The 25509-nt window shown below is 39.2% G+C and overlaps 1 protein-coding gene across 1 annotated transcript in view; it reads left to right on the top strand.

The window, feature by feature from the left end:
- Positions 1 to 25509, top strand: part of PARD3 (par-3 family cell polarity regulator) — a 444448-nt gene that overhangs the window by 133061 nt on the left and 285878 nt on the right. The window contains 1 exon segment of the mRNA XM_040060657.1: positions 17472 to 17652. Coding sequence (XP_039916591.1) covers positions 17472 to 17652 — 181 coding nt within the window.

The raw sequence follows: 25509 nt of genomic DNA, 5'->3' as shown, positions 1-25509 counted from the left end.
TGCTCACAACACTCAAAAGTTTTTTTGGAGGGGCTTGGTGAGTGATCCAAGCTGTTCTGTGCTTTTGAAAGCTGAGCATGCTTTGCATTTCTTCACCCACCTTTGTGGTTTTCCACTCCTGTGCAGTCAGCTGAGGAGGAGCAACCTCCTCCTTACACAAACATTACACATGCACTTCTGGGCTGGGCATGTACCATGGTCCCTGTTTTGGGAAACACGGAGTGTCAAGGTGCATTGTGTGAATCCAGAATGCAGGACCTGCACCCAGAAGACATGACACGTGCAGTATTCTTGCTTAAAAGAGCCGTGTAAAACACTGAATTGAGTTCTTAGAAACACTTGCCCTCTTGAACACCTGGTCCTTCAGCTCTGCAGTGATTCACACTGGGGCCACAGTTTCTTCTCCAAGTTGTTAGGAGTAGGTTCACCTGCTGGTCCATGACTGTAGGTATTTGGATACTTAAGAAAGTTCCTTGACTCATGAGTTTTAGGGATGGGAGTGGAGTGAAATGAGCATGTAAATAGCTCCAAGTGGAGCTAAAGTTTACTTGTGGGAAGGATTGTTGGAAAACCAAAATGCTGATGCTCAGTTGTTTTCTCAAAGGCTACTTCACATACCAAAGCCTTGATTGGATCCTCCTGGCATTTTCAGAATACAATTTGCTAAATTAGAACTGAAGAATATAGCTGGTAACAGGACCAAAATAAATTCATAAACAAAACTTTCTTTGTGCAAGGCAACAGATAAAGAATGAACAGAAATAATGTATAAAGATTGCAGCTTTCTGGCAATGATGGGAGAGTAAGGGGGATTAGGCATGGTACTGCTACTAAGGGCAGAATTAAGTGGCTTTGGAAGAAGCGACGGTCGTGCCTGTTCCTTGGGACACTTTACTTCCTGTGTATGTGCTGGCTCTGAGATCCATCACTGTTATCTATTCTCTGCTGGTAGCATGTGTGAACAGGAATCATGTGCTTTAATTCCAGCACTGCATCCGCTGTGCATTCCTTCTGAGCTGGTCCTGAGACCTCCTCTCCTGTATCCCACGTTGTGTCTTCCCTTTGCATTGGCGTAACTGCCTGTGCTGCTGCCTCCTGCTCCCACTCTGAAGGCCCTTGTTGCCTTTTAATGCTGCCAATATACATGCTTCCAGGGAAAAAAATGCATTACCTGTCCACTGGCTGGTGCAGGGAGCCATGATACAGCTGTATTTTATATGAATGCTTACACGATTCTTTCCCTTACATAAATACACTTACGTTTATTCTTCACTCACCTTTGAGAAGCATCAATGCATCTGAGATCACAAAATATCTGTATTGGACAATGCTAAACTAACTGTGCCAAAATAAAAAAGACATGCTCCAGTGTAACTTCTCTTCCCTCTCTAGTTTGTTTGCTTTTTTTCCTTCTCTTTTCCTCCTATCTCTTCATGATGTCTGAATGTGAAAGAATGGTGGAGACAGTCTGGATGGTGTTTGCCTTTCCCACCTCAAAAAATATCTGTAGCAGAACATCCAAAATAGATGTTTAGTAGGCATAAGAAGTGAATCCATCTTTGGAGCTCTGTGTAATAACCCTAAGTTTTTCCTGTTGTTGTTACCGAGGTTAGTATTGAAATACAATTGTGGTTGGCAGCGTGTGAGGGTGGACTGGGCTGGGGGATGCGCAGCCTCTCCGCTCTTTGCCTTTTGATTTTGCTTTGCTCACTGCCAGGCTGTGGGACCATTTGTGGGAATTGGCATGTAGTGGGAGCTGCTTTTTCTTTCTGTATGATTTCTAAGGGAATTTAAAATTTCAGTTTGGATTGAGGTTTTTTTACTTGTTAGCTGGGGCAAATGCCTCTGCATGTCCTGGTACCAGCACAGTGGTCTGAAAGATTTACATTTGTTTGCATTTTAGGCAGCTGCACTAGTCCACCTCTGATGACTAATCTCCTTTTCTTCTGCATTAGTTATTTTGGTATTAAGTGTAACATGGAAATATTACATACTTGAAACTCGAGGATTTATCACTTGGAGTTTTAAGGGACTTAGCACAGATCAGGTGCTCTTGGTAAACTAACATAATTTAAAATTTTAATTTAGATCAGCTTAAGGACAAAATGCTTTATCAGTGATCTGTAAATTGTATTAGCTGCAACTCAAAATGCTAAAAAAATTCTTTTCCAGCCATTTGCCACTTCTCATAAGGAATTTGATAATGATAATGATTATGGATATGATAAGGAGATGCTTTGCCTCTGTTCATTGTACAGTCTCAATCCAGTGCTTTCAAATATGTGTGCCTAAAGTTAGAGTGTATTTCAGTACCCCGTGGTGATTTCTGAGGAAGATGTTACAGCCATTCTTTGTGTCTGAAAGTTGGATCTCTTTTAAGGGCTTTGCCTGGTCTTTACACCAGTCGGGTCAGGAGTGGTTGTCATTGTAGAAAATAAGAACATATAAGAAAATGACAGTTCCTTTCCTAGAATTATATTATTATGTTGAATAAACATATACACACGTGGGCAGGATACCTGTGGTAGTTAGCTCTTTTTCCAGGGGCTGGTCTGTGAGCTGCTGGTTTATAGTGCTGGAGCTTCACGACAAGGAAGCTTCCCTCCTCTTCCCTCCACTTCTGGCAGCCGACAATTCTGCCATTTTTCTTGCTCATCTGCTCCATCAGCTGTGCATGGCCTGCATGCTGCCTCTCTCACACTCTGTGTGCTTTGCATTTTTGCTTTATATCCCATTTTGCTCTGCGTTCTCCCCAAGACGTTTGAGGTTCCCATCTCAGGAATTCCTGCCAAGTTCTGATCTCAGCATCTGTTCCTGACATTATCCAGATGCTCTAGTTCTGGGGGCTTTAAAACCATGACTCTTCTGATTCTGTTTTTCTCTGAAACCCAAGTAACCTGAAGCACAGATACGATCATGAAAGTGTTAATCTAATTGTTAAACTATCCGGTCGTTTTGGAAAGGACACTTTTGACCACAAGAGTTTTTGCAATTGCTGGTATGTGCTGAATGTAAATTAATTCATTGTGCCTGGGATAAGGTTACTTTTGTGTAGCTGTGGCTAGATGGAGCTGTCAGAATGCGTAACACGGTTTGATTTATGTGCAAAGGCTACACGTGTTAGACTTTTCCTGGTATGTGCTATTCGTTTTACCAACTATGGGGTTCAATGGTGATACCCTTTTACTGTTTTAGCATAGGTGATATAATGTTTGGTAATTATTTTGGAAAGTAGAGAATTCATTTGGGATGCAACAATTAGGCACAGAGACTTAAATATGGTTTGCTTTCAGTGAGGGGCAACGTTATCCTAAAGCAAGGGCATTTGAAACAGTAATGAATGCATAAATATCTCTGATTAAATACGTATTTTTTTGTTTTAGTGTGGGCAAAATTCTTTTAATAAATGAATGGTCTCCAGTGAGGCAGGTAATTTAAAAGTGGTCTTGAACATGAGAAAAGGTGACCCCTAATGAAAAGTATAAAACCTATTCTCTTTAGAAGCTACACCGTCTCTCATTTTCGGTCTTTGCCTTTTAATAATAATTGCTAAGATGTTTTAATTAAAAGCAGATCTGGGAGGTATTATCTGCTTGCTCTGTTTAGTCCTTTTAAATGTTAATCACTTTTGACAGCATAATTTACCCAGCTACCTGTGTTTGCCTTATGCGGTGTATCTGCTTTGTGAGACACCAAAATACAAACTGCGCCCCAAAAAGGCTTTCTAAAAATTCATATAATTGCAAAGATTAAATGTGGCAGGAGAAATACAAAGAAAGAAGAATTAAATGAAGATTTAATGAGACAGTCAGAAAAGCTATTTCAAGATGGCTGGAGCTTCCCAAGAAATTATGCTTTTGCAAGAGGTAACCTGATTGAATTCACTTCTGTTTCTGCTGAAAGACATTTAGAGAGCAGTGGAAGGTAGGAGGCAAGATTGGAGCTAGCCTTGGAGCTTGTGGGCAGTTTCTATCAAAGGAAAAAAGGTCTTGCCTCCCCCCCCCAAGTAAATTGCAACCTTTAACTGTAAATTGCAACTTATAACTGTAAAAATTAAAGGAAACTATAAATTAATCAGAAGAATTTATTTGTGTGTAAGTTCTAAATAAATTATCTTTTGCTACATGAGTCAAACAGCTTGTTTTGTGTGATGTTTTTGAATGGAGACTTCAGCAATCAGATTCCACATACTCTTTAACCTTGTGCAAAATTTAATGAAAAACAGAGTTACTACTGAATATACTGTTTTGCCAGCTCGACAAAAGATGTTAAGTTCTGCATATTTTTGCATAATAAAGTTGAGTGTTGACAATGTAATGATCCATTTGGCACAGATAAAATCATGGATGATTTTAATAACCTTACAACAATATGTGAAGTCACTCTGAAATACAGACACTTCAACCAGGGACAGGCCTGCTGGCCTGGTATGAGGTGTCAGCTGCTTTTATAACCTTAATTTTTCCAGGAGAAGAAAGAGGAGAAATATAGGCTAGATGAGCCCTGAGGAGATGGGGAAGCGTTAGGGGACCTACAAAATGGAAGGGATCTGTTTTGAGATTTTCATTGCAGTCCTTGTCCTCAAGTTGAGGCTGATGGGTTTTGGCAAGGCTTGTGTCTCCTTCCCTAGGCTGCGCTACACTTTTATTACGTGTTGAAAAATGCATTTTATGGATATGGGGTGAGTCAAGGTAAAATGTAAGAATGATTGTCTGGTCTCAAGTTTGGTAGCTTGAAATGATTGTGCATGCAACTGTAATTTCTCTTTTGGGTATTTCTTTTGAGTGCAAGTTTTTTGTATTCATCCAGGTGATGTAGTTGCATTGGTCCCAGTTCCACAGTGATTTAGGGAATTAATTTTCAAAATTAATCCTGAAAGTAAGTCTGGAGTCTTTCAAGCTTTCACACAGAATAATTTAGGAGTATAATTCTGTCAAAAGTCTCTATTTATGTTCCTGTTTCTTTGGTTATAATGCACTACATCCCTACGTAAAGAAGGAGCACTGCAAGGTGGAGGCTTCTGCAACAAGTAGTCAAGAATCACAGACTGATGCAGAATTATTGTTAGAGTAATATCAGAGATGTGCTTTACTGGTCATTCCTGCATTTCAAAGAAAGAAAAGCACTTGACTACCAGCGAATATGTTTTTGGGATGGATGTGATGATATTAACCTGTTAGTTTCCTTCTGAGGTTCTCCCTTCTTTCTCTCTTATTTCTTCCTATGCTTTTTTTTTTTTTTTCCCCCCCCTCTGTTTGTGTTCATAAGGATTTAAGAGGACAGATTTGAAAAGTTGCCAGGTGGCTTTTAAAACCAGAGTTTCAGAAATACGTGGACATCTGATTTCTACCAGTTTTGTGGGGAGAAAATAATGGGATGCCCTTCCACAAACTTACCTGCCAAAATATTGTTGAAAAAGTGGCTCCAGATCATTTTGAAAATGGTTTTGGCATTGGGAGGCCAGGTTTTAATGAATGTCCCTGGGGCTGTGCTGCTAAGTCATTAAATGTTGTATTTTGTGGGAAGTAAAACTAGTGTGTTGTAGATAGAAATCCACCTGGATGTGGATGAACCAGGCTTTTTGAAATACATACAGAGATCACTGTAATCTTCTTAGCTGTAGAAAACCTAAAGGTGTTTGGGAAGATTCTCTCCTTTTCTGGACTATCAAATATTATCTAAGGAATGTGTTTTGCTTAAGAGCAGAGCTCCATTTTTGGCATAGCTTCACATAATGACTGAAGAGTCAACATCCTATGTCTGGGCATTGCCATGGGATGGGACAGTGTTGTCTCCATGCATCTCCTGGCATGTGTCATTTACAATCAGCCCAGTGCTGTTGGAAGCTACCTTTTATTCTTAATTTTGTAAGGATAGCCCTAACGTGAGTTAAGTTGCAGTGTTTTCATTATTGTTACATGTTCAAATAATAAAAGTGTTAGTTACGAAGGAACAAGCAGTCGTTTGCATTTAGGATATTTTAGAACCTTATTTAAGGAAGGGAGGCAAGACTTATTGTCTAATGTGCTGGTTATTTTTGTCATTATACACAAAATGAAGAATACTGTTATTGTTATCTTAAATGTTAGAGTTAAATGATTCTCTGTGGGTTGTGGTGTTTTTTTTTTTTTTTTTTTTTTTTTTTTTTTTAATCTAGATACTGAAGTTAGTTTAAAAAAGCACCATATCTCATTGTTTTTCAGACCTCTGAAAAGTTCGGGGGGTGGGGAGGGGATGTGCTATACAAAAGGCAAAAGGCACACAGTTTTACCTTTTGAGCAGACCTTGACGTTTATTTAAAATAAGCCTAATTTAATCGGTATTGTATTGCACACTGAAGATAATTTAGGCTAGTGTCAAGGACAAGTGTTATCTATTCCTTTGTTGTAGTGAGGTATTGAAATAATGAGTGGAACAGAAGGGAATCAGAAAATGTTTGAAGTTTTTCATCTGTGTCTCTAGATGGGTATTTTTAATCACATTCTCCTGGCTTTTGCATGCAAATTACACTGAACAGCACACACTATATAAAATGAAGAGCTGTATTTTACAAAGTCTATTTTCTTGAAGTTTAATAAGCTTGCAAAAATTGTTCTGTGCTTTAACTAACTAGTTACCTTTTTGTACCTCAGCTGAAATGAAAACCTTAGAATTTAACGCTGCTGTTTTGATCCTGTAGCAGAGGAATGCAAAGCCTGGTCTTTTTTTGGAGGTTTCTGAAACCATTTCTTTCTTGGTACTCAATGACTGCAGCTCCCAATGACAGATGAGACAACTGTTAAGATTTAATACATTTTTATTTCAGCAATATATCTTGCTATGTGACACCAGCCCCTCTAATAACCCAGTGTCTGGATTACTTACTGCATAGTGTCACTGCTTAACTGCTGACCTCTGTGGCAGAAATAAAATACTGAACTCCTGTACAGTCTGTGCTTTTGACTTGGAAATCTGCAGACCTGCAGAGTCATCCCATACCACAAGCTCAGCTGCATGAAGTACAGTCAGGGTATCCTTTTGAGCCTTGTCCTGTAAGAAGGCAGACTTTCATACTGTGCTCTAAAAGTGTGAAATTGTTTGGAAAGTAATACTGACAGCATCATCCTCACTCTGGTTCACATGTATTCATTTGTGCTGAGAAGTCAAAAATGGAGGAGATGAAATTGGCTTATTCACACAGTCAGATGTGCCCCAACTACTTCCCAAGCACAGCACCCTCTCTTCTGAAACCATGTTTTCTTCATGCACCACTTTAAAGCCAGGATGGATATAATTTTTTCCAGTTTCTTTTCAAAATGAGCTGAGGAGATACCGTGGTAAATCACATATTGTGGTAATTTTGCAGAGTATGTCCTTAGCTCTGAACAAGAGCACTGTTGGTACAAAAGGATTTTGGAAGAAATCTTTCCTGTATAAATTGAAGATTTAAGAAAATAACAGGGCAGCATGTACAGAAAAGTATTATATATGCTTTCAAAGGAGGAGTTGGTGAAGAAACAACCCATCAAAAAATACCATGATAAAAACCTTCTGATTGAAAAACTGTTCTGTTTAAGCAGAGATATTTTCTCCAGCTGTTCTCATAGCCCAAACAAGCATGGATTTAGGCATTTTTGTGCCTGTCATGTGGAGGGCTTGTAACTGCAAACTTCTCTCTAAGCATAATACCTTAATTTATTCTGAGAAGCATAAAAGAAAAATAAAATTGTTTAAAAGAAATTGGGATGATGTTCTGTCTTGTTGCACTCTTAACCATAGTTCTGCTTTTAGTAGGAAGCTGGGAAATGTCTTTACCCCATAATCTTTACCAAACCCGTTCTGCACTGAGATGTGTCTGCAGCATTCCTCATGTTTGGACTCCCATGGCTGACTCCATCCTCTGCGAGCTCAGGGTGCAGTGCCCACCCTTGCAGCAGGGTTTACCTTAACAGCTGGGGGTACCAGTGCTGAGGAATATGTTCACTGAGAGGGCTGGGATCAGTAGCTCCTTCCAAGGGCTTGTGGAGTGTTCCTTAGCATGGTTACAGTTAACAGCAGAAATGCAGCATTCAGAAGCACGATTTAAAGTAACAAACTGCGGCTTCCAGACCTGTTCCTGGCCAGGTGAGCATGCCCTGCTGAAGAGAAACTCACCTCCTGGCTCCTGTCCTTCTGCCCGTTCTGTCAGCTTTGTGAATTGTGGGCTGTTTTCCTGCATTTCTGAGTTGTCTGTCTGTAAGAGCTGACCAGCGTGGATGTCTGGAAGTTAGCAGCTCGTGAAGACCAAGATCCAGCCCTGGTGTTGGACTTGCCGTGTCCATGCAGTAGGTTTAGCCAGGTAAGCACGTCAGAAGGGCTTTGCAGGATCAGCTGTGTGTGCTCTGTCCGTCCTTGTGTCTGTCTGTCGGTCTGTATGCGTGGGCTGGCGGTTCAGCTTGCGGACGGTGCGTTATATGTAGAAGTTGGTGTCTGGTACAGTCGAGGCGTGAGGTCATGGAGAACCAAATGCAGCCAGCCAAGCAGACAGCTCAGTGTCAGCTACTGCTAATAGTCCTAGTAATAAATCTAACTCTGTTCAGTTATTGTCTTATTTCTTTGTCTAAGCCTTAGCCTGATTTACACCACGGAGGTCAGGTCAAGAGCAATTCAGACAGAATATACACAAATGACTTTTTTAGGGTGCCACAGTCGTGACTGATTTTAGACTGTTGCTCAGCAATAAGGGGGAGAAGAGAAAAAAATATTTTAAATGTACATAATATGAAATTAATATTTTAAATATTTTAACATTTTAAATATATTTTAAATATTTTTAATAACATTGGAACTTAGAGGATAGTACCTAAAACTGCATTTAATTCCTACTGGGAGAGGATTAGATTGCAATTTAATATTGATTCTAGAATTTCTCAGATCAAAGTGCCATGGGAAATGAATAATCTAAAGTGATGTTTTAATAAAAAGCTTGTATATTTACTTCAGAATCATTTCTTAGATTTAAAGAATCATGAAAGCAGAAAATTCTAAAACTACCTGTAAAATTAAAGTATCCTTCAAATCAATAGATGAGAATCATATCTTGCAGATATGATTTAACTTGGTGTGTTATGTTGGGCTTTGAAAGCTTTGAAAGCTTTGAAAGCAGGGGGTGCTTACTTAGTCAGCAGATTTGGGAACAACTTTCACTGAGACCTACGATGTGTTTTCCAGGCCTGGTTACTTTATCTCATGGGGTTTTGAGGGGCTGGATTATGTTCAGCACAGGTAAGTGCAGAGTCTTGCATGTGGGCTGGAATAACCCTTCTCAGCAGTATGGGCTGGGGAGCTGCTTCCCGTAGGGACAGAGCTGCTGGAAAACCTGACGAATGTGGGTCAGCAGTGCCCTCGTGGTGAAGAGGACCAGCTCCACCCTGGGTCTGTCAGCGAATCTGTAGCCAGCAGGCTCTGGGAAGTGATTAGGCTGGAGCTGAGCTGGCAGTGTGCACTCCCAGCCCCAAAGGCCAGCCATATCCTGGGCTGCAGCCAAAGGCCTGTGGGCAGCACGGCGAGGGAGGGGATTCTGCCCCTCTGCCAAATTCTGGTGAGACCCGTCTGCAGTGCTGCACCCAGCTCTGGGCTCCCAGCGCAGGAAGGGCATGGACCTGTTGGAGTGACACCACCAAGACGGTTAGAGGGATGGAGAACCTTTCCTGTGAGCAAAGGCTGAGGGAATTGGGATTGTTCAGCCTGCAGAAGAGAAGGCTACAGGGTGACCTAATTGCAGCCTTCCAGTACCTGAAGGGAATGCACAAGAAAGAGGGAGAAGGATTTTTTTACAAGGACATGCAGTTACAGGGCAAGGGGGAATGGATTCAAACTGAGAGTAGGTTTAGATTACCTATTAGGAAAAAGTTCTTTACTTTGAGGGTGGTCAGGCACTGAAGCAGGTTGCCCAGAGAAGTTGTGAATGCCCCATCCCTGGAAGTGTTCAAGGCCAGGTTGGATGGAGCTCTAGTGAAGGGTGCCCCTGCCTATAGCAGGGGGGTTGGAACTGGATGACTTTTAACCCACATCATTCTGTGATTCTGTGATTATTTCTCTCTGCTTCTGGAACATTTTGGCCTTCTCAGTACAGGGAAGACATAACAGTGATGGCCCAGCCAGAGGCTGTCAGGGTGAATTAGTGGACTGGAAGCTATCACAGGGCAAGAGGGACATTTTGGGGTGCTCTGTGACCATGTGCCTCCCTAAGGCCCAACAATCTTGAGGTAGCTGCTCTGTGTCAGGGATGGTGAAGACGGAACTGGACTTTTCTCTGAGGTGCACAGGAGTAGTGTAAGGAACAACAGACACATTGTTCAAGGGGAGTTTCAACTCAGTATGGGGAAAAGGTCCAAGAGAACCAAATGCTAGGAGAGAGCTGAGAGGTTGTGGATTGTCCGTACTTCAGGTGATTAAAAAGTACAGCTGGATGTGGCTCTGAGCAGCCTTCTCTCACTGTCCCTGGTTTGAACAAGGGCTTGGACTAGATGATCTCCAGAGGTCTCTGCCAGTTCAGATTATTCTATGATTCTGTACGAGCTTACAGTTCTGTATAATCCACTGAAAATCGAATACAAAGTATTAATATGATGGTGGAATGTGATTCTTTAAGTGTCCTTATTTTTCCAAAAGCTATAATGCAATAAAGTTATTGTGAAAAGTTCTTCCTTTGTCTTCCTTCCAGCTACTTTACTTTGAGAAGTTTTATGAAAAGTTCTGCTTTCATGGCTGAAGTGATTAATTAGGGCAGGTAATGATTTTCTTGAAATTATAGAGGCTTGTTGTTTGTGCTACAACTTATCCTAAATTGAAATGGTGCTTGCCCTTTTTCTCCTTTTAAAATGCTGGGTGATGTCTAAGTCTGTAGAGGGAATGCTCAGGTTGCACATCACATCCAGCACAGAATGACTCTTAGATGCTGCTATTTTGCTAATTGATTTTTTTTTTTTTTTGTAGTATCTGTGGGCAGTAGTGTATTATTGTAAAAATACCTATTCTATATTTTCTCTTACTAGCTCATTGAAACAGTAGTTATATTTAAATGGGTTTTTAATGAGCCATGTAGAAAAGTGAAGCTCAAGGAATAATAAGAATTTGGGTCTGCCATGGGGCTATTAAAGTCGGTTCAGTGTTCAGAAAACCTGTGAATTGATTTTGTATTTAGTTTCTTTCATTGCTAAATAATAATAGGCTACTCCCTTGCTAGAGATTTTCCTGATTTTATGTTTTCTGCCTTTTTTTTTTTTTTTTCTCTTACACTCATCTGTTCATTCACAAGCAACTTGTGTTTTGGGATGTTATAGAGCCTGAGGTGCCGTTTGCTGAAATTTGATTTACTGCTGGGCCTTATTAAGCAACTACTCCTTAGTTCTGCATTGTAACAGGGACTGAGTAATTCATAGACTGCTTTGGGTGTAAGTGGTTTTTTTTGCCAGCCCTCAAGCATTGCTAGAGAGCCGTGCTTACATTCTGTTGCAATCCCCCTCAGTTGTGCTGGTTGCAGAGGAGGTGTGTAGTCAGTTCTGTTGGTGCCTTGTGAGTTCACTGTACAGTCTTGTTTGAGATTGGAAATGCTTTTTGCTGAAGAAACAATGCCAGTAATGTTCATGTTTAAATTTTTTGCCAGCCTTCTCCGTGTCCCTTTCCCAGGGACTTGCTGCACATGTCTGAAAGCGTATGGCCGTGCCGTGAGAGAGGTTGAAATCTCCCTTATGAGCAGCCCATGGCTGTCACAGTGTGTGCAGAGACCTACACAGTAGGACTGCAGGACTGGGCTTAGCACTGGCATAGGACATAAAAGGAAATGGGTGAAGTAGCTAGTTAGGGGAAGATATTTTCACAAGGCTATTTTAGACTTTAGAGTCTCATTTTAACCATCAAAATCTATTTTCAAGAGCCATAAGTCCACTGTGAAAAGGTTCAGTTATTAAGTGTAAACTGAGAACCAGAATCTTTGACAGCACTGGTTCCTCACCAGAGGTGTGTGGTTGAGCTGCTCCATCACTTGGAGTTGTCTCAAAAGGTCTATGCTCTGTCTTCTCCTGGAGCTAGAAAAATGACATCTTGTGTGAAAGGCAGTTTTGTCCATGGATGGCCATCCTGCAGGAGAAGCTGTGTAGCATAAATGCCAGAAGACCATAGCAGCTGTGAAAGGGAAGAACACATTGGAAGTTCTATAGACCAGGAGGGGAAGTGCAGGGTTCAGCCAGGGGAAATAATAGACACTTCGGGTTGCTCAGCAGAGTAACTACTGAACAATTGACCACTGAACAGCCAGAAAAATTAGGAATGTTCTTGTGTGAAGTTATCTCCTAAATGTCCTTCTGGTGAGAGGAAACCAGATATTTAAAATGGCCTCCTAATATTTTAAAAAAGTTGAGTGATTTCAGTTTCAGTCAGCGTTAAAAAGAGTGGATGAGAAGTGTAGAGCCTCTTTGAAATCCAGAGGGTACGAAAACCAGAGGATCAGTTGCTGTGCTTCTAGCAGGAGAATGGAGCTGTAAGCCTCACTGATATTAAAATAAATTTGAAATCATTGCTGGTGCCTACACATGAGCCAGTATCAGATTCATCAATAAATATCACCAAAGAATTAGCAAATTTTGGACAAGTATTTAGGAATACACAAAATTAAAGTGATCTTTTTGACCATCTTATAATAGTGGTGGAAAAATGCAGCAGAAATTTCTAGCTTTATGAATTTCTCTGGAGTAGAAGATTTCTGGTTTTGTGGTTTCATACTGGAAGAGAGATGATCTGATCAGACCATTTGATAGTGATGAATTGGTTTATATGATATTGGTACTTAATGAAAATGTAAACAGCCATTGCTGGTGGAAATAGTTTTTTAATCCAGTTAATTAGCATTCAAGTACTTAATCTAGTCTATTAATTAAGACCGCATATGTGTTTACTAATTTTTAATTACTTTAGAATAGGAAATTGTAATAATTAATGTTGGAATGCAGACTGCTGCTGCTGTGTCAATATTAAAATAAATCAATCTTCTTGCCTTTTATTTATTTAAGTAAACATAACCTGGTTAGCATCATGTGTTGTGTTCCAGACAGAGCAATAGAGAAGCTCATCCTCTCTTTTAGAAAGAACAAGATGTTGAATTGTAATTAATTCAGTACAACCTGGTGTTATAGAGGGCTGAATGAATGCCTTCTTCCTACCCCAGATCCAAAGGTGCCTCAGCAAAACTTTGTTTTGCCATCTCAGACTGTGAAATAATTTCTTTATAAGGCATTTGCTTGATGAAGCTAACATATCTAGCAAAACCAATATTGTGTTACTCTCCCTTCATGGTCTGTCTGCAATGGAAAGACTCTTTATCAGTTAAAGGAGAAGAGCATCAAGTCACTGGTTTTTAAACTGTACTCCTATATTTTTTTGTCTTCAGAGGATAAGGATGGCAATAAAAAAATCCTTTACACCTCTTGAAATATACTAATGATCACAAGTATGCTTTTTACAGCTGGGATAATTGTTGAGTTTTAACTGCAGTTTTGTATTTCTAAAAAGAGAAAGACTGTTGGTCAAACACTGAATGCTGTTGCTTTTTAAAATAGTTGTATCTTTTGTTGATAATTCACACAAAATTGCTTGTATTTCTTGCTGTGGAGTTTAAAAAGTATTTTAGTTTATGCAGTTGACCATTTGAAGACTTATTCTAATTCCATTGCTGAAATGGGATTAATCTTCCATAAATTCTAATCCGAACAAAGCTGCTGTCTTTATATCTGAATGTATTAATGAATATTTGCAACTTATTTTTTCTTGAAAAAATTGTATACACATACACTGGGGACCAAAATCTTACATTGTTCAAATTGATGACCCTTCCTGTGCCATCTTACCATGATAAATGATGATAATGAAATCTCTCACCTTTCTGTTGCTTTTGTCATATTATAATAAGAAATGTAGACATGCAAATATAAATTAAGTCTGTTATTTATTAGATTTTTTTGGGGGATGACAAGGTGGTTTGTTTTTACTTGGTTTTATTTCCAATTTGCAGATTTTTAGTTCAGTGATTGAAAAATGCAGTTAGTCCTGTTGCCTCAGGTGATTAAAACTACTGTAATCATTTAAACCATATTCTCATATCTTTGATGCATTAAAGTTGAGGTCCCATGGAACATGGGGTGGATAAAATGTAATTATTTATTAACTGTTGTTGATATGATATTTGGTCTTTGGTGTCGGTTTGTCTTTCATACAGAAAAATAAAATTAAACCAAATTTAGTTTTACCGGTATTCACTGAATTTTGGTGGAAGTTCTTTTAAAGAGCTGATAGTGGTCTCATATTGAACAGCTAGGCTATTTTATTTATTAATGCATTGCTATGATTTTTTAATCCTTCTGCTGTTCATTTCTGCCTAAGAGTGGATATTATGATGAGTTTCTGAGGTCAATGCAGGTAATGAGATCTAAAACTGAAGGATAGAGAACAGCAGCTCATTTCAGGTATTGGAAATAATAGAGTGATTCTCGAGAGGTTAGGGTAGCTTCAGTCATTTATTTCTTATTAAAGAAGAAAAAGATCAACATGGAAGCAGTCTCCTGACCATAAAGATGGTGTTTCCAGAAAAAATACTCATCTTTGTTTTCTGCTCTCGTTGTAAATCTGACATCTAAAGCCCAGCAAAATACCATAGGCTTACTGTTGACTGTAAGGCCGATAAAAGATGGTCTAGTAATGTGTGCTCCATTCTTTGCAAAATTAAAAACATCTCTGTGGCCTTTAAACATGACTCATCAAGAGGCCTTTTCCCTGGCACAGAGCAGTGTCTGTCGCTGTGGATCCTTGCAGCAAAGGATTCTTCACAGCTCCAGTGACTTGCTCCTGTGGTTCTACATTGTGTAAGGTGTTTATTATAGTTTTTGTTTGTTTGTTTGTTGTTCTTGCAAGGATGGTAGTCAAGGTGTGATCTTTGGGCCTCCAGCAGTAGAATTCCTCTCCTTGAATAATCTTTGCTTAAAATAAAGGATGTTCAAGAAATGAAAGATAAATGCTTGGTATCATAATAGAGTGCAAGATGTTTTGGCTGTCCTTGTTTCCCACGAACTCATAATCTAGCAGAATGGCATGCCATGGTCTGGAAATCAAGATTCAGGAGTGTTTATTTGCATGACATCTTCCAGTCCCAAAGACTTTCTAGCTTCTTATGTGGACTGGCTATTGTAGCCCAGATGGCTACTGTGCCATTGTAGTGCTGTTTTACAATGAACTTCCTAACCTGTGTTCCTAATGCTAATTAGATTTGGAGAAGACTAACATGGCTTGTGTTTCTTCACACTGAAAAAAATGTTACAACTTAGTATGCCTTTTAATGGGACTGAAGCCTTTTGAAGGTTTGATGCTGTCAAAACTGTGAATACCTGCAAAAACCCCCGATAAGATCAAAAGCTAAGCTTGAAATAAGAAACATTCGTTTTTAGATGTTCTGAAGTTAGAGATGTAGACTGTCTGGAATAGGCAAAAAGCTGGAGGCAACTTGTGGTAGGAGATAACATATATAGAGGTTTATATGAACATACCTTTTTGCATGTACATAATATCTGTAAAATACTTGCAGCTGCATGCATCGAATAGTATTTTTCAATCAGCCTCAAAGGAACAGAATGTAATTGGGGGATTTATCTTGGTACATGACATGCAAAGGACAAAAAGATTTGATGTTTCATGCTAGGATTCTTAAATCCTTTGTTTGTCTTTTGTTGGAATACCTTACAGATCTTTACTTGTGGATTAATTTCTTTTCAGTTTCTGGAGATTGGTAATTAGCTGGCTGTAAAAGAGTAAGAGAATTTTGAGTAAAGTTCTAGAAGCATATTTTTGTAAGCATTGATATTTCATGTTGGGTTAGAAAATTAAATTTCCAATACTCTTGAGCTACTGACATTTTGGTGTTGTCATGTCTCTTTTGTGTGTAGATTTCTCAAGCGTAAAAAAATGACTTTTATGGTAAAAACGTGTTCCAGCTGTCTGCGGCTGTAGTCTGGTTTTCCCGCTGCTACCTGCCTTTCAACTAGCACTGGAGAGAGCATGGATCCTTTATCCATTACCAGTTTCTGCTTTCTGGTTTTTTAGGCATGCCTGAGCCTAAATTTGCATTAGATACGGAATTATTGGCAGAAGTTTGCTGCTCTCTGGAATTTCAAAATGACTGGTGAAAAAGAGTAAATGCCTGAGAGTACTCTCAAAAGCTGAATTCCCAAATGCTTTCCACTTGGACTTAGAGTTGCGGTTTTAAATTTTTTTATTGATGCTTATGTAAGTTAAATTTGAGTAAAGGGACTATTATTAAAATCTTTTGGCTAAGATGATGTTGAAATTGCTTTAAAAAAAAAGAGCAAATGACCTCTGGTGCCTTTCGGTTACATAAAGTTTTAGCTGTTGTGCTAACAGAATAAACAATTTGCAGAGACCAGCTTAGGTTTAAGTTGATTTGCTCCATTTACCCTACCAATTTGGACAGAAGAATGTAATACTTTCTTGGAAATGTCTTTCAAATATTATATTATAGATTAATTTGCAGGCTGCAGGATGCTGCTATCCATAAAACTTTATTCTCCATCATGAAAATTAAGTTCTGAAATGAAATGTGTATAGGAGCTGGTGTTATCTCTTTCACTATGTTACCAAAGATAAATTGGGATAAATTATTTGTTTCAAATAAGTGCATAAAATCATTTACAGAGGTTTATAAAAAAACACCACGTTGATTTCCTATTTTTGTTGCAGTGGTGAACACTAATTATTAAATTAGCGACTTGGCAAAGTTCTGAATGGGGCTTGAGATTTCAAACTTGTTTTGGAGAAGTTGATGGCAGACAGTTACAGAGTATCTCCATAAATCTGACTAAAGAAATTTTGCAAGAGAAGCCCACAACTTAAGTCATGATAATAGATCATTAGATGGCGGATCAATAGATGATGACTGATTGTGATCATAACACTTCCTTGGCTTTGCATTTCGTATGTAGCTTTCAGTGTGTATCAACGTAACTTCTTGAATGTTTTCATTCTGTAAAACTGTGGTTTTGCTCATGATTTGATTCTGTAGTAGTGATGTGTATAGAGGTATGGAAACAGATACTAAATTCCAGTGCACAAGCATCAGTCCACACTCAGATGGTTTTCTGCATTTCTGGGTAAGATGAAGTGGTTTGCTGGGGAAGGTACAACTGTTGCTCTCCTGACTTGGTGCCATTCTTTCTGTGGCTCACAGTGATGAGTTTCGTGTCCCATCAGAGCTGTTGACCCTTTGTAGTATCCAATTAGTAGTTGCCTTTCCGTGGGCTGATGATCTTGTGATCTAGGCATTGATCAGAGTCTCTGCTGATAGACACTTCATGCTCTTTGGTGGGAAGAAAGGATGAAATGCTGATCTGCAACGGCACTTTGACAGTGTTGAGGTTTTTTTTTTTAACAGTAGATTAAATTGTCATTTACAGCTCGTGGCTGTGTTTGATGAGCAAGATCCACACCATGGGGGTGATGGCACCAGTGCCAGCTCGACAGGCACGCAAAGCCCGGAGATTTTTGGCAGTGAGCTTGGCTCCAACGCAGCATCGGCCTTTCAGCCTTACCAAGCAACAAGTGAAATTGAGGTCACCCCGTCAGTCCTTCGTGCAAGTGAGTAGATGTTCTCGGTATCTCAATGTGTTTTGTCTAAATTTACAAAGATGACAAGTGCTGTTACCCATCGATGCTGCTGGGAAAAATGATTCATTATCTGTCCTTATTGAAAGCTGATCAGAACTGAGAAACTGCGTAAATGCTTCTTGCATGCAAGTAAACAAACCTGTTCTGTTTTAATAAATTATTTATAAATTGCTTTTAGGAGCCATAAGCTCCTTCTATGCTGCCAGTTTAAAATTGTCCTCACACTGAAAATCACAGCAGTATCTCCAAGTGTAGTCGCTGCACGGTGTAATTTTGGGTTTGTTCCATTTAATGAACAAAACGGTAAAAAGAAACTAAAGATAGGAGCACTTTCTACTTAACTTGTCAATGTTGCTAGGTTATGCTGTCACCTTTCCATAAAAGCACCTGCTGAAATGTGCATTTACTATGTTGCAAAAATACACTTTAAAAATCAGAAACTACAGCCAGAAACATCCCTTTATTTTGTTTATTTCAATGTGGTGAACATTTGTTGGAAAACCACATAGCAGGAATTACTTTTCACATTTCTTGCTCAGGCAGGTTCTTGGAATATTTGAGCATATTAAGAAGAAAAACTATGGAATGAAATTTACTGTGTAATTTTCATTGTTGTTAAAAGTACCATGCAAACAAGAGAATGTGGATAAGGTAATGTGTCCTTTCATGTGTAGTGTCTATCATTTTGTTCACTGAACTTTTGAAATAGGGACGCCGCTCCAGAAAATTCTTAGAAGTTAGTATTATCAGTCCTTTGATATTTTACAGGTGCATTGTTTAAGACAATGTGTAATTTCTGAGAGATTGATTTTGTGTAGGTGTTTTTTTAATGGGTGAAATCTGTGTTTAAGCAGTCAGGTAAAATGCAAATGGAAAGGTTACCACTCTGTTAGGTTTGAGGGGTTTTGTACCAGAATATTTTCTGTAAAATTAAGGGAATAGCATTTAACAATTAGCTTACATAGGGCTGAATTTTTAAGCTATAACTATGCCTCATTGCAACACAGAATTAAATTAGGGAAGGATTAATGGCAGAGTAAAGAAGTATCCTGGAATTTCAGGACCCTTCCATTTTGCTGTCACTAGAGTATGTCACTGCTAAATGCACATCTCATTTCCATGCATAAGCCAAAAAACTGTCTTCCTTGGTTCTTGACTTAGCAGGGGTTAGAGCAGGCATATGCATACACATTTTTTCCTTAGTGTGATTATCCGGTGTATTATACAATACGTGAACGTTAGTGCATCAAAATCATATAGTACAGATAAAACTCAGTGATATATTGGACAGCTCACTTATCTCTGGTGTCATTCTGGAAAATACATGGAACGCTTGGCTAGTTCACTGATTGCTAAGATGACCAAAAAGGGGTTTGAGACCCTTCAGTACAAAGGTCTTTAGAAATACAGAAGACTTCTAAAACTTTTGGTGAGGATTATAGCTCTTTCACACTTTTTATAGAAGCATGCCCAAATAAAGTGTGTTAAACAATTTGTAATAAATATGTTACCAGAAATCAGAAATATTCTCCTATCTATCTAATTCCTTTTTTCAAATGTTGACAGATGTATTTTGGTTTTGAATGTTCCAAACCACAGGCTTGGAATCCCAGTGCAATAATATTATCCCATATTAAACATACCTATTTCAGGAATTTCATTTAAATATACATTGAAAATGGAAATACTATGCTTATTGTATTTCCTTTATAACTTGTGAAGTGAAGCATAGCATACAAATGGTATTCTCAGTATTTCAAATAATTATCTTCTTACTGTGTAAGTTCTATTCAGCAAATAAAACCCATCCAGTTTTGTGGTAGATGCAGATCCTGATTATTACATGTTGACAAGGTCATATATCTATTAATTGGATTGGAGATGGGATACAAAATTGCTGTAATTATTGTAATTTTCCAGCTAATTGCAGGGTTGGCGGTGAATATTTTACTTCTAACAAATGAAAAACAGTATTCGGTCTGAAATTGGTTTATAGCGTTTGAGACGTTTTGTTTTCCATCTCTGGCGCTTTTGCCGGCGAGGCGAGCTCCGCTCCGCGGCGGTTCTCGCGCGGCCGCGCAGTTCGGTGCCCCCGTGCCGCCGCTCACCGGCACCCTCTGCTCCCAGGCAGCGGCTCCGTGCGTTAGGCTGGGCCTCAAAGCCTGCTGAGATCCTCCTCTCTTTGTTCTGGTTGCCATGCTACCCCTTTTGTTTGTTTATAGATCACACCATCGCTCCTCTCCCAGCAAGGGAAAGGTTAGCTAGATCAGGTCCATCTGGAAAAGTAATATTCATCTGGAGTCGCTCTTTTCCCGTGCACAAACACAGCCTGTACTTTGCATGTTGGGGAGGGGGTGCGTGTGTCAAATTCAATCTTCCCATATAAACATGGAAACAAAAATGAGGCTGGCCCATACCCCAGCGTTGTTTTGCACTGTGAAAACACAATTCGTTGATACAAGCAGTCAATTTATTTATGTTTCTTATCTAGCTCTTTCTTTTTTGCTGCTTTTCTGTTACTCAAGTTAAACTTTTTCTTGTTGTATTTCATCGCTTCGGCTGCATCTTTTTTCTAAGCGTACAGTGCACAAGGCGTTTTTTGTGTTGTGCCTGCGTGTTTTCTGGGAAGAGGTTGGAAGCTCACTGCAGAAGATTGTTAAAGCAGACCGATGGTTATTCCCTGCTGAAATATAAACTGGAGACGCAGGTGAAAATTGCCAAACCTAATGAGCAATTTGGCAGATGAGACAGGATGTCAGGCAGTGACAGTTCAGCAGCGGGTGCACTGCCTAAACCAAGTTGTTTGTTTCACAGTGCTCCATTTAAATATTGTAAATAAAATCCCTTTTCAGCTTCATGAGATATTATGAAAAGGGTCATCTCTTTGTCTTGTTTTCTTTTTAAATTATTTAGCTTGTTCAAGAACTGAGACCACCCTTGGTTATTTGTCTTGGTGTGATTATGTGTAACAAGTCTCACTGAATATTTCAGCAGTTACAGTGGAAAAACATTTTTAATACATAACATTATTTGGAAAATATTATAAGAGAGTTAGAGAGGTTTGGAGAGCTGATGTTTTTTTCCCTAAAGGGGAATAAGGAGGCTTGGAGATCCTTTTTTTTCTTCAGCTGTTTAATGGAAGGGCATTGAAAAAATGAAGCCAGATTCTTCTCACATAGGCACATGATTGCTGGAGAGAAGCACAAGTTTCAACAAGGAAAACCATTCTCACCTGGAGAGCCAAACAAGCTGCTCAGAGAAATTGTGGCATCTCCATGTGCTTGCAGATGGGCAGAACTTGCCTGAACATGGCCCTGAGCAGCCTGGTCCACCTGGTCCTTTTTTGTTTGGACTGATTAAACCAAATAACCCCCAAAGATGTCACCCAACTTTTGTAATTCTGTGATTACAAATATAATTAATAAAAGTAAACTATTTCCTTCTCAAAGCTATTGCTTGTAAAAACATGAATGTTGTCCACAGTGACATATTTAGCAGACAGGTGTACAAGCATACTGTGCATGTACAGCTTCCCACCCTGGTTTGTATTGTACTGCTTTTTGCCAGTGTGACACAAATCAGCTGCCTGTGCGTTTTAGAATATTGCTGCTTTTGTTTGCAGGATGTGTTGTAGGTGCTTCACTTCCTTAAAAATGAGATATGGGGCAATTGTAAGGTTCTCCTAAAGGCTGGAGGGTCAGTATCTCCCAGAACACTGGCCAGAGAGCCTAAGAAATCACTAAGAGCTAGCTGGAATTGGTGCGCTCCAGTGAATTATATGCTCAGGTGATCTGTATCATATATTTTAGCAGGACTCTCAGCATCAATCTCATATTCTGGCCACAGAACCAGACCATGAAAAAAAAAGTCTAGGTGAGAGTATTGTGAAGTGAATGCACAGCTGGCTGTGAAGATGTACTAGAGGTGCAGAGAAGCAATAAAATTGCTGCAGCTTCACATCATTGTTTACCCAGAAGTGTGGCTGTTGCTTTAAGGTTCCCTGTGTTCAAGTGTGCTTTTACCCTGCAATCAGCACAGGTTTATTCTTCACAGGTAAGAGCATGCATGCAGACTTTGTCTGGGAATTCATTGCTATCAGAAAGTTCCTGACCTTGCTTGCCTTTGAATTTGTGTCTCTTTCTCTGCTTTCTGGGCAGTTTTTAGTTGTTCACTGACAAATTAGTAGGACATATCAAGTATAGTCCCGGAGGGCTCTCTTAGTTTAAGGACTGTTTAGTATTTTAATAAATCTGAATTGGAATATAAAGTATTGCATAAAAAAACTAAGATGGAGTTTCAGGCACAGTGTTTCAATTCAGCATTGACTTTTGATACATTTATAAACTGTTTTGAAATCAGTGAGATGGGCATGGCCGCTGCATCTAGGAAGGAAAAGGTAATTTGCAAGGCAGTACTAATGAGCAGCAAAGTCCAAAATACTGTTAGAAGGATTTTGGCAATATGGTGCATTATTACAGTGCAGGGTATTATGCTCCTCCATCAAAAGAACAAAAGCAAATGCTATTGTGGGCTCGCTGTTGTGAGCAGGAAGGCTTAAGCTGGAGTGACCAGTTGTGGTGCTAGCCATGGGGAAATTCTAAACAAGCTGGAGAGAGTCAAAAGATAGTAACAAGACTGAGTAGCTTTGGGGACTATGATGAATTGGTAGGACTGGTTTATTTAGTTAAGTTATCATCTTTATGTATAGAAATAAAGACATTTCCTAATGTTGAAGACCTAAGGAGTTAGAGATTAGAAATGGAGAAAGATGAGTTCATCAGAGCCGAGATGTTAGAAGGTTTATCAGATCGAGTTATCTCTAGGATTAAATAGCTGATTACAAAATACAGAGTAAGTCATCCACATTCATAATGAAAGATCAGGGCTTTACAGACAGTGTTTGCTGAAGTCAGGGGGAGATTTTCCACTCTCTCTGTCGAGTTTTAGATCAGCCCAGCTTTCCATGGTGTATCTCCTTGGTAACCTTCATTGGTGTTCAGATGCCCGTCATTCCAGTGAAGTTCCAGGAATGAAATACAGAGGATTTCCAAACCATCATTCCCACTGTTACTTTCTTGTCAGGTTCTCCTAGGTTTCTTTTACTGTGTTGGATAATACAAAAAGAACCTTGAACTGAGGCATGCACCTCAGCTGTTAGCATCTGAATAAGGAAGGTTTCTCATGCATTGGAGTTTGAGAAGATTTAGCAGAGTCTATTTCCTCACCTTCTGGTGCTCTCGCCGTTCAGGAATTCTTATCACATTTTATCCTTAAAGCTCTGTGAGGGATGTGATTGTTTAAAAGCCAGAGTTATTGAGTCAAAAAATCAGTACCAGGTGCCATTTTTTTCCATGAGGCTGAATTTGATCTTTGTACAGCACAGTTCTGACTTGAGTGGTCTCCAGTTGGTGTTTTCTCCAAGCTTAGTGCTCTGCTGTTAATTTGGGATTGTTGAGCAGTTTAAAAGCCATGTGTTTTTGATGAGGCTGTGACACATTTGTAAAAACAAATGGATTTTAAACTGCTTAAGTTTCTAAATTAACCTTTAATATCTTCAGTCTTCTTGGTATACCAGCAAGCAAAATACTGTTGCTTCTAGTGGGATTAAAAAAATCCCTGAAACCAATAATGAAAAAAATTTTAGAACTTACTGACTCTCTAGGGGAAACCTGAGTAATTGTGGTGCATTTCAAGACGTTATTCCATATGGTGAAGACTTCTATCTACAAGTACTAATAACGAGAAGTAATAAAAATACTGTATTGTATCTGATACCTGGTTAGAGGTATCAGATAGCTAGAGAATATAGTAACAGAGAGATAATAAGGAAGGGTTATGAAGATGTAAGTATTGAATTTGAATAGTTTAAGAAGTCCGATTTGGATATTAGTCTAAATTTGACATCTTAAATAGATTTAATGATCACTTGAACAACAAGCTATTGTGGAAATCGGAGCTGTGTTCTCAGAATATTTTAACACTCACATGGTGGTCGTTGGGTTTTATTTTCCCTTTCTTTAAATGAAAGGCACCTTTTTCCTTAAGGGAACTCTGTTTTTATGTATGCAAAAATATGATGTTATTTTTTCCAATCAGATGTTGCAGTGTAGCTGCTTAAGTCTGTCATATTGTGGTATGATGGGTTTAATACTATTGAGATAAAGCTATATGTTTATTTAAAGAGTTTGTCATCACACATATCAATAAGTATTATATCAGTAAGCGTAATAACTTAAAATAGATACTTTGTTGATTGCTCCTCTGTTTATTTTAATTTCATTATAAACAAATGAGGAGCACAGTGAAGGCAAAGGAACCTGAATCTGAAATGAGTAGGGAATGCTTACTCACAGTACAGACAACCACCCTGTGAAATCTTTTACTCTATGAAGGCATATGTACATATTACATTTTTTTACTCAACAGTTTCTAAAAACCTTATGCAATATTTGTAGATAACTTCTGAAATGTGATAAAACAGTATGCTTCATGACATCCTTAACATCTAGAGTGACTATTCTGCTAGGGTAACTGGCATCCCAGTCGTGTTTTGCTTTGAGGAATGGTCTTTGAAGGGGTGTGAGGGGTGGGCAACTGACATTAATTACTCACCACAAATCTTTCAGCAGGATGGGTTGCAAAGTTTATCAAATGTACTTAATTATTCACTTGGTCCTAAGCATGATCCCTTGGGATTGGTGTTTTAGGGCTAATGAAGAGGGGTTTGTGCTGGGGACTCTGTGCTGCACCATCTGTGGCGCTGCCCTGTGTTCAATGCATCAGCTCATGCCTGTCTCCCCCCGCCAGAAAAACATGTGGATATTTTTGATCACAAGCCCAATGTTGTAAGATATTACACTTAAAGTATATCCTTTATTAGGCTAAACTTTACTTTAGTGTGAGAATTGTTGCTTGCTTTTGTTCATAATTCTCAAGGGAGCTTCTTGCTCTCTTCCTTATTACATTTGCAGCACATTAACAAACTCTTTTTTTTTTTTTTTTTTTTTTTTTTTTTTTTTTTTTTTTTTTTTTTTTTTAAGATGGGGATGTGTTTTGGAGATAGTCCATCTCTTTGGGTGATTACTGGGAAAAAGTTGCTTTAAATTCTCTGTCTTTTGACATGCTCCTTTGAGGAGGATGAGAGAGACAGATGGCTACTAGTTGAATAGGGTTGTTTTTTATTTACTCTCATGCCCTGAAAAGGACTGAAACATGATATTGAAATAAAGGAGTGGGTGAGAAATAACTTTCCATTAATTTATTGCCTAATTTCATACTTAAAACAAAGATAAAATTTGTTGTTTCTCCTACCCATCTCTTGCTGTAAATCTTAAATAAATTATGCAATTAAGATGAGTGCCAGCTTCAGAATGCTCTGGGTTTATGCTAGGAGCAGTTGAAACATTCAGGGTGAGAATAAAGTGTATGTATTTAGAAAAACTTTCCTCTTTTTGACCCCTGGCACTGGATGCTGTGGAGGTGACAAGCTCGGCTTCAGCCCATGGAGCTGTTCTGAGCTGAGAACCAGGCACGAGCCCGGCACCTGCTCTCCTGCTGTCACAGCTTGGTGCAGCTCAGTGTCCCCAGTAGTCTGCAGCCAGGGACCCTCAGCTCAGCTCCCCTTCTGTGACCCTGCAAGGACAGATGGGATCCCCCTTCATGACACAGTCTCCACCTTGCTTTTACTGCCTGGGCTGATGCCAGAGCTGGGCTCTTTGGGGTTGGAGTGAGTGTGCACTCGAGCTGTGTTCCAGTTCTGTGCTTCTAGCCTCTGTTATGGATTTGGATTGACAGAAAGCAGAAATAGTTGTAAATGTAGACAGGGAG

This window comes from Hirundo rustica, chromosome 1, assembly GCF_015227805.2.
Source record: "Hirundo rustica isolate bHirRus1 chromosome 1, bHirRus1.pri.v3, whole genome shotgun sequence".
NCBI classification, from domain to species: domain Eukaryota; kingdom Metazoa; phylum Chordata; class Aves; order Passeriformes; family Hirundinidae; genus Hirundo; species Hirundo rustica.
Note: the sequence above shows the minus strand (reverse complement) of the source record. Positions and strands in the feature narration are given on the sequence as shown.